The 9,688-nt window shown below is 39.0% G+C and overlaps 1 protein-coding gene across 3 annotated transcripts in view; it reads left to right on the forward strand.

The window, feature by feature from the left end:
- The window catches only part of PREX2 (phosphatidylinositol-3,4,5-trisphosphate dependent Rac exchange factor 2), a 183,695-nt gene extending 174,892 nt beyond the window's left edge, over positions 1 to 8,803 (forward strand). For 2 of the 3 annotated variants that reach the window (XM_081116258.1, XM_081116259.1), the window contains exons 39-40: positions 785 to 852; positions 6,176 to 8,803. In XM_081116258.1, coding sequence (XP_080972384.1) covers positions 785 to 852; positions 6,176 to 6,221 — 114 coding nt within the window. In that variant the 3' untranslated portion in view covers positions 6,222 to 8,803. The remainder of the gene's footprint in view (positions 1 to 784; positions 853 to 6,175) is intronic. The other variant, XR_013997400.1, reaches the window with a different exon arrangement.
- The last annotated feature ends 885 nt before the right edge of the window (positions 8,804 to 9,688 follow it).

The raw sequence follows: 9,688 nt of genomic DNA on the forward strand, positions 1-9,688 counted from the left end.
GGAAACGAGCAAATAGAGCTACAAAGGTAGCAGGACCAGGAGGAACTTTTTGGGATGGAAATACAGATTCAGTTTTAGAAAGTAGGTCAAGGTAAACTTGCGATTAGTCACATCTGGAGTGGGATTTGGGTGCTGAGACATGCAGAAAGAGACTGACCTTTCTGTCTCACTCTTGCTTTTAGATTAAATTTGCAATCAGACTTGCAGAAGCCATCTCAAAATTGTGGTTTATGGTGGACTATATTAACCTTTTTTATAATAATCTAGTGAGGGGGTGATGATGAGTTGGAGCCATATACATTCTAAGTATATAGATTTAAGCACTCAAAACCTTTAACTTCTTGTAACTGAAAATGGGATAAAGAAAATAGAAAACAAAAAAACAATATTTTGTAGGTCTTGATGACTTATTTAACTGGAATTCTATACATATTACATTTGTTCTAATACATGTTACTATATATCTGTAAAATACAATTTTAAAAGACTAAAAAGTTAATGAACTCCTTATAAAACCCCGAATGATTTTTCATTTGCACTGTTTTGTTTTTTGTTTTTTGTATTTATCACTCTGTCTTCCTCTTATTTTTTGGATAAATACATTTAGAACCCTAACCCTTCCTTTGCTGCTTGCTTCTCTGCTCCAAAGTTCTATGATCTCTCCGAGTGCTTGTGAGAGACAAAAATGGAGCTCTCCCTCTTTGTGAGAGATTGTAGAGCCTGGCCCTCTCTTTAGAGACACTGGGGTAGACTTTTGCCATATTCCTTCTGTTACTTTTTTCAGGGAGCAAGAGTCCAGAACACAGCAAAGAACTTGGGAGTCAGAGACCGGACCCCGCAGTCTGCTCCCAGGTAAGTGACTTCCCCTGTCTGCTCTTTCCCAAAGGGCTCTCCACCCCCTCCCAGGCAGTGTCACTCACAGCTAATGCAACTGCTTTTAGACTATGCCCACTGTAGAAGTGACTATAGTCATAGAAATTGGCCTTGTAAACATTTTGTGGCTAAATCTGACTAGGCATAAATGCTCTCAGGATGAAATGGAATTTTAGCTGAAGCAAGCTTAGAGGTAACAAGTGAAGTCTTGACATTATTTAAATTTTACAAGTTTCATTATGAACTCAAAAGTCCACACAGTTCCTGTGAAAATTTATATTCCAGCTGTGCCAACCTACCAAAATGCTATTTTCATTTCTACTGTTCTGACTGCACATGCTGTTTGTTCCCTCTGGCATGATTGCCTTTCTCATCTGTGTCTGTATGAAAAACTCCTATTTAACCACAAAACCCAGCTTAGATATAGTTTCCTCCTTGAAATCTTGGTAGAGTTTCCTTCCTCTTTATGCTTCGTCAGCATCTTGTATATTGATCTATTGTAGCATTGATTGTGTTATAATATATTGCTACATGTCTCTTTGCCCAACATGAATAATGAATTCTTTGGAGTCAGGGAATATGTTTTTTCGATTTTGTTTGTTGCTCTTCATAGTGCCTATGTACAAATATCTGAACTGATTTCAAGAATGTGTGAATAAATGAATGAATGAGCTTTTTGTTTGTTAGCAAACCAAATATTCACAGTTCACATATCATCATAGGAAAGGACTTTAATCCACCTTTAAAATAAATGAACATGGGAACAGCCATCAAAGAAATGTTAATTTGATTTCCCTGGTGACATTAGGATAGGTGGCCATCTGTCTTGAAGTAGGACAAAATTAAGTAATTTCTTTTACATTTGATTGTTTCTATACATTTGCATTTTAATAAAAAGTAGGCTCTTCTAAGCACTGTTGCAGTCAAGACACTCTTTATTTCTATGTACAAAGCAGTTACCAGAGTTAGAGTGATAATTGCAGTGTTTATGAAGTTACATTTCATTCTGGAAAACTATGTGGGCAGTGAAAGTACTTTCAAAAAACAAAACATATTTTCCCCTGAAAATGGATGAAGCACTCATGTTCTAATTCCATTTATTTTTAGGGCTGACTCCTATAGCTATTTAATCCTCAAGTCTTGTTAATGTTATCTTCCATGGTTGATTAGATTAGAATCTAAGACTTTCTTTGCTAAAGAATCATTCCTATAGGAATTCACTCTCTAGCACCAGGAACAGACATGGTACATTCGGATCATAGACCCAGGGCAGTGTTAAAATTACAATAAGAAAATGACATAATAGCTAAGCAAGGTTCTCTTAGCTAGAGTTTATAAACAATAATAAACAGTGAGAGTAGGATAAGACTTCAGCCTCCTAAATCAATAAACCAATAGCAGGCTGAACACAAGAAAAGAAACTGATGGACTCACTCTTTTCTTTATTGGGTTATGTTTTAAAATACTTGAAATGAAACACAATAAAATGTGCCAGCTGTAAAGTTGACATTTTTTTTACAAGGGAATAATGGCCCTGAGAGAGAGAGAGAGCTAGAGTAGTTTTTATATTTTATATTATTTATTCTTTCATTCACTCTACAAATATTTATTGAGGACCTAAGAAATACAAAGCACTCAGCTATCCACTATGCAGAAGGTAAATGTGAGATAGAAATCGTTTCATCTCTCAAGGAGCTTTCAGTTAAAGAGCTGAGATGAGCAAAATGTAACTATAAGGAGAAGTAGAAGGTGAGAGAGTGCTAAGGTCCATAGAGGGGCTGGGATTCCCTCCCAGCTGGGAACCAGAATTCCTTCCCCAAAGACATCGAATGAAGAACACATTCGGCGCTTATGGTCAGGGCATCTATAGGCAAATCTGGGGTAATGTTTCTGCAAATATCTTCATGGAGATAGTGTTTGCTACCTCTGCCTGAGATAATATTTGGTTCTAATGTCCAACCAATCTCTTCATAGTTTCCTAAAACCATTCACTTTCTTTTATTTTTAAAAATTCACTCAGCATATCTATATTGAATTTCAGCTATGTATTTGTAGGTGTCAGGTGCTTTGTTAAAAACTAGGGATACAGCCTCTTCCACCAGTCACAGATGTGCACAGTAGAGTGACAATTGAATACAATAAAAATAGTATTCCCAGTCAGCATGGGAATAGATGTCCTCTGCAGCTGATGCAGTGACACCAGTGCCTATGGACACATCACATTCTGAGATTGACACCTAAATCCCTGTGATTGTTGGTCGAATGTGCTTTAAGAATGGTGCAAAGTGTGGCTGGAGACATAGGCAGGGGCTGGGACAGGAAGAGACTTGGATGAGATATTGAAGGGTTTTGATTTTAGCTTGAAGACAATAGGGATGTATTAGTAAACAATCTTCCTATCTGGAAGATTGAAGTCTTAGAATTTATCTCTGGCAACATGAAGAGGATCCGTCAGAGGAGAGCTAAGACCGAAGGCAGGAACTTGGAAGGAGATTACTGTACTATTGAGGATGAAGATGAGAGGATAGATTAGAGAGGCATTTAGTAGACAGAATTAATAGTCTTTGGACACTAATTGGATGAAGAAGGTTGAGAAAAGGAAGATCCTAGAATGGCCACCAACTCTTTGGCTTGGATGACAAGGGGTAGATGATTGTAGTCATTGAGATAGTAGATCCAGGAAAAAGAGCACGTATAGGGAAAAGATGATGAACCCAGCCTGGTACTATTGAGACTAAGGACCAAGGGAGCATCCATGTGGAGATGTCCTTGTGGGCAGCACAGATGGGGCTCTTCCCCCTCCTTTCATACATTGGCTCTTCAGAGCAATAAGCGTATCTTCACCAAGAACCAAAGATTACATTTCAGTTGGAATGGCACACGAGTCTGTTTTTCTATTGCATTACAAAATCTATAAACGACTGTGTAAGGAAAGCTTGACTTTTCTTTATTTGTATAATTGGGAGGCAGCATACTATAGTGGTTAAAAGTGACAAGGTGGTTTAAGTCTCAGATCCTGGTACGTGACCTTATTTAGTCAGGTTATTTGTCCTCTGAGACAGCTTTCTCGTTTGTACATTGGGGAAATTGCTTTGTGACAAGTGTTATTGGACTTTAGCCTTGGAAGAGGCATTTGCTTTGTGGTTTTCTTTAACACAACTTGTATTTTGCCATGTACACAGTTGCTATAGACTGCAACTTGAAAGTCCTATTCTGCAGATTTAGGTTTGGGTTGGAAATACCAGCCCCAACAGGAAAAGAAGAAAGTGGAGCCAGGCCACTTTTGTGCAGGGCCACTGGTGTGCATGAGTGGAATGAGAAAAGCAAGGGCCCCCAAGTGTTGGGCAAAGACCTCCCATAACCTAACAATTTAGCTGCCAAAAACCAAATGCCTTGGTGTAGAGTAAAAGTCCAACTCTTACCCATTACATTTTATTTCCAAATTCATCTGCTTTCCTAAATTCCCAAAGCCCCACAATTTCCATTACAAATGTGTCTGAACTCAAAGAACCCTGAGTCGCTTCCAAGAAGCCTCACAGAAGCTGAATCTGCCCAGCTTTGCAGTACCCAGAGCTGTTATTTCACTAGGTGATCACAGGCAGTAGCCTGTTCACCAGTTTGCAAGGCAGACAGACATTTCAAAGACTTGCCTATCCAGTGGTATTACATCCTGTGGGAATGTGCAGTTCAAAGTAATGGAACGTGGTGGCTCAGCCCAGCACTCACCAGGTGGGACATGCCCACCCAACGCCGGGTATGCTCGGCGGGAGCACAGCCCCCGGGCCTTCTCACTCCTGGGGCAGTGCGGTTGGGAAATGAGAGGACAGGTGTACAGGGAGAAAAGAACTTTCTGATCAACCTGCTGTTCCAGCCCTGGGAATGCAATTTGAAGCAACACCATGTCTTTTCGCTGAAAAAAAGCAGCTTTGAAGACTATCAGCTCATTTTAAGGTTTTCTTTTCCCCAGGAAAGATGAAATCAGCTTTTCTGATATGCAATGTCCTTATTTCCGTACTCATTTTCTTCCATGGAGAGGGCACGTGGAGCAGTAACCGCCCTCCAGACTTGAAATACATTTTACAAACCTCTACGGCAATAACTGCTTGCATGTGTTTCCAGGCTAGGAAAGTTCATTTTGTTAACTAGGTTTCTACCTCAATATTAAATCCTTCTCATTCTTCCTCTTTGATTTAGAATTAGCATGGGATTAAGTGTTGAAGGGAGAGGAAATTGTTAATTTGCTAAATTTGTCAACAGCTCATTGAAGCTGCGTTCAGTTTAATCTGTAAAAGGGAGTGAATACCGCAGCTATCCCTGGGTTTGCAGTGCTTTTTAAAAGAAGCAAAGGAGAAACCTACACCTTATTTTTTACACCATCCAACTAAGCTCTGAAGGAGAACCAGCGTGGCCATGGATGGGCACAGCTGAGGACCACAGGCGGAGTCCAACATCCAGCCACCTTAGGCCAGCTAATGTTGTCTCAGACCATGCCTTCAAACATGAGTATGCCCTGTGCTGTCACTGTTGCAGCTCTGTCCCCCTTTCCTTTGTTCTGGAGTTAGGATTCTACCATTCAGGGGAATGTGGAGCACTAGAACTTTTGTAATCCGAGGTCAGTCCCCTCAACTTGGTCTCGAGGCTGTACGGTCTCAAACAACAAGACCTGGGATGCAGAGGGAGCATCTTCCCATCTCCCAGCACCTCCCCCAGTTCAGATGGGTTCCTAGACCCACGTGAATCTCCACCTAATTCGATTGACAGGGGAAGGGAGGAAAGGCAAAGCTGGACATATGTTTCCTAGGGAACACCAGCTAATTGCACCTTTGATGTTCAGTACTCGGGACTCTGCCACGGCAGCCATTCCACAGCCAACGGCCTGTACCACCAGATGGTTCCAAATGAGGCAAACTTCTAAAATTGGTCATAAAATCAGTAGATCCCTATGAGGTAGATGTTATTTTGGTACAAAGACAGTCATGATAGACATGATGACGATCATTATCATAATAATATCATCTCATGGGCACTGGAGCAGAGCAGCTGGTGTAAACAAGGCATCGTTGCTCAATCGGTCATCATACTTATGTGCACATTGGTGTTTTCTAAATAATAGAACCGAAATTTGGGAGTTTGCTAATTCATATGCTATTTTTAGTGAAACAGGCAATATGGTCATGCTTCCCAAACCAGTAAATTATTGTCAGTGTGTTTATTATACTAATGTGTTTGTGATACTAATGAAAACATCTCAAGTAACGTCAGTATGTAAGGCCACTCTCACACTATCTCATGCCCCCTCCAGGCTGTACAAGCTGTGCGAGCCGCCTCCCCCAGTTGGAGAAGCATGAAGAGAACCTCCAGGAACCAGGCGAGCAGAGCTCCTGAGCCTTGGACTAGACAAAAGACAGCCTGGCTAAACATTCTCCACCCGATGAAAAAATGATTTTTCCTTCTCTCAGAATCTTTCACCATGGCATAATAACTAATGATCAGCTCGTACTTAGATATTTGTGCTGGGAATGGATAGACCTGCATTCAGACAACTCAGTTTCACAAACTAATCCCTCTGTGTATTGACATGAACTATTCATTTTTAGGGTAAAAGTCATCCCTGGAAATTACAGGAAAAATGTCAGAGAAAAAAATTAACCGTCGTGCCTCATCTCTCATTTCTCAAAATTACTTCATTGTGTTTGGTTTCATCTTCTCCGAATGGGAACACATAATAATGGATCTTTCCATTGGAAGATGTCTGTCACTGAAGACACGTGGCCACATTTTTTCAACTGTGCAGAAATGTTACAGAAAACAGACTGGTGACCTAGTTCCCAGTCCATCATGTGCATCAGAGGAAGTAGTTTCTGGGTGAAAGGTGAAGAACATGCTTTCCTCTTTCAAGGGGTGTTTTGGTCAGTAGAGAAGAAGAGAGCCATTGAGGCCTCCAGCAAGACCTTCTTCCAGCTGCTTTCAGGTGTTCTTCATGTTCTTGGACACTTCCAATGGCCGGTGCTGTCCTGGGTCTCTGAAGTGGGCATGGCTTCCTTGGGCCATGTGTGCTGGTGCTGTTAGATGTGGCCAGGGCTGGGAAGAGGCAGGGATTGGGGAGGTAGAAAGGAAGACTAGGGTCAAGGAGGAAAAAAATAAGTCTATTTAAAAACTCAACCTTTAACTTAGAGAGATACCAAAAGCTCTTAAATTTATTAAGGCTTTCATATAAGATGTCAGACTCTCAAGAGAATACACCATGTCCAGTATTCTTCTATCAAGGTGTATGTATAAGGTTGAAAATAAAGCTTTATTTGTTTAACATTGAAAGGTCTATTTGAGACCTTGATAATCTATGGAAGCACAAGGCGTATTTTGTGCTCAATGTTTTCATTTTAACATTGATAAAATAACATCGTTTTTAGCATAGTGAATACAGTAATATTGAATTTAAGTTCACAGTTTTCAAAATAATTAAAATGCCTTTATTGTGATTGCTATAATTTTATGACTTTAGACTAATATAGTATGTGAAATGCTTTTCATAACTAAAGTATATACAAACCATTATTAAATTTTAATTTATAAAATTTGTTCATGGTTTTCAAGCTATCATTAAAAACCTTTATCACTAGCAGTTGTGTATTAAGTAACAAAAATACTGTGTTTACATATGTATGAGATAGTCATGTACTGGTCAAAGTAATAATTATTGTTATTTGACACAGAAGTTCTTAAGACTTTTGCAGTAATTTCGTAGTTATGATGAAAAATAAAGAAACTAATATCAGAGTTTTTGAAGAAAAAGTTGAACACTTTGAATGTAATAAAGAGATGACCTTAACATAAATATCTATATTAAGTATAGTCTTAACTTTTAGGGGTTTAACATTCTCAATACTATCAGCAAGTGATCCTAAAGGTCCATGATACTGGCAAATTGTGATTTTTCCCAGACTGAAAATTTGAGTATGTTCTATGTAGGGCTAATGAGTGAGCAAAACTGATTAACTAGCAGGTACTTTTCATATTGTCATTAGTGTTTACTAATCACTATCCTGGAAGCAGTAATCGCTTAGGGGGGTGAAAGGGTCGTTTAAACATTCCAGTCACACTTCGTTATATTTCACGGGGGAAATTACCCACTATTGTGGTATGTATAAGTTAGCATCTTTTTAAGGACTTACATTCTTTGTAATATAATGTTTTTAGTACTATTTTAAGGGTTAAACATAGTGTAAGGATACCATCAACTTTAATAAGTGCTTGGCATTTATTAATGCTCCAAAGTTAATAATGCTTTATATTATCATCAGTCATTGTTATTTTTTATTATATTAAAATTGTAGATAACAGTTAAGTAATTACTATGTGCCAACCACGTAGTAATTACTACGTCCAGGTGCTTTGCCCATACTTTTGTTACTGCTTCACTAATCCTCCTGATGCTGACTCGAGGTGATACTCTTTTCATAACCCACTTTTTACAGTTGAGGAATCGAAGCAGAGATTGGCCAGTGACTGGCCCAGGACTACATGACTGACAAGTGATAGAACCAGGATCTGAACCCAGGAAGCCTGCCTTCTTAATGCATTACGCTTCTTATTACCACCAGAACTGTTGTAATGTTACCAATTATTTGTTAGTAAAGTAGGAGTTATGTGGAGTGTGTTGTCATTCAATTATACATGTTATATTGAGAGAAAAACTGAATGGAAATATGTAAAATGCCTTTAACATGTAAAAATCTTAGGATTGCCGGGACTTTTACCATTCTGAATACACATCACATTTTCAGGTAACCCAATGCTGTTGCAGTTTGAAAAAACTAGGTATATTTTTAAAGTCTGGAATAGTACATCATATAAAATTTGACTATGGTTCCAAAGCAGTGGTAACAGTAAAAAATGTCTAATGAATGAATAAAAACAATTTTTCAATGCTATGGTATACCTCTGAGTGACAGTGGACAGCTAACTGGCCTTGAGTTTTTAGAACAGGTTTACATAAATGCTCATATACTCCTCTGTGACTAGTGCACCTTTAAGCGTTGCTAACACCTGCCAACAAGTCTTCCAAGTTCTGGGTTTGGACATCTGCCTCTCACCACCTAAAAAGGGAGGCCATGCATAGAAAATATGCTTCTTAACTGGGGACCAGATTCAAAAGTGCGTGTTAACTAGTAACTCCCAGTCAATACACCTTAAATATTTTATCTTACAAAGATTTCTAATTTCACGCATTACAAAATTTAATATAATATTAGAAGTATGAGCAATTTTAGGAGACTAGAATGTTACATATATTCCCGCTACTATTTAACAAGGGAAAAAGAATTGGAAGAAAGGAAACTTTTGTACTATTTTGCCTTATATTGTAGCACAGCGGTCCCTCGGTTTTCGGATGCAATCCGTTCCGGAGACTGTTTGGGTTCTGAAACGTTCGGAAACCGAGGGATCACCAGCCGACAGCTGGGCTTCAGGATCTTGCCCTCAGAGGAAGCCTCGTGGCGTGTTCGACTTCCGAGGCCTGTTCGAAAACCGAAGCATTTCCTGCCGGTTTACGGCGTTCATAAACCGAAGTGGTCATCAATGGAGATGTTCGAAAACCGAGGCACCACTGTGTATGTAATGATGACTTTAAAGTATAAACTTGATTGTATGAGCCAGTATCCCAGTCTTAGAAGTTTCATACTATTTTCTGTCTCTTTAAATAACATTATTCTAGTGGCTTAGATTTAGTGACCGCTTTTCTTCAGCAACAAAGTTCAATTTAAAATTAGTTTAAATTCTTGATACTATAATATGTAGTTGACCCTTGAACAGCACA

This window comes from Miniopterus schreibersii (genome assembly GCF_964146895.1).
Source record: "Miniopterus schreibersii genome assembly, chromosome: 17".
In the NCBI taxonomy this organism is placed as follows: domain Eukaryota; kingdom Metazoa; phylum Chordata; class Mammalia; order Chiroptera; family Miniopteridae; genus Miniopterus; species Miniopterus schreibersii.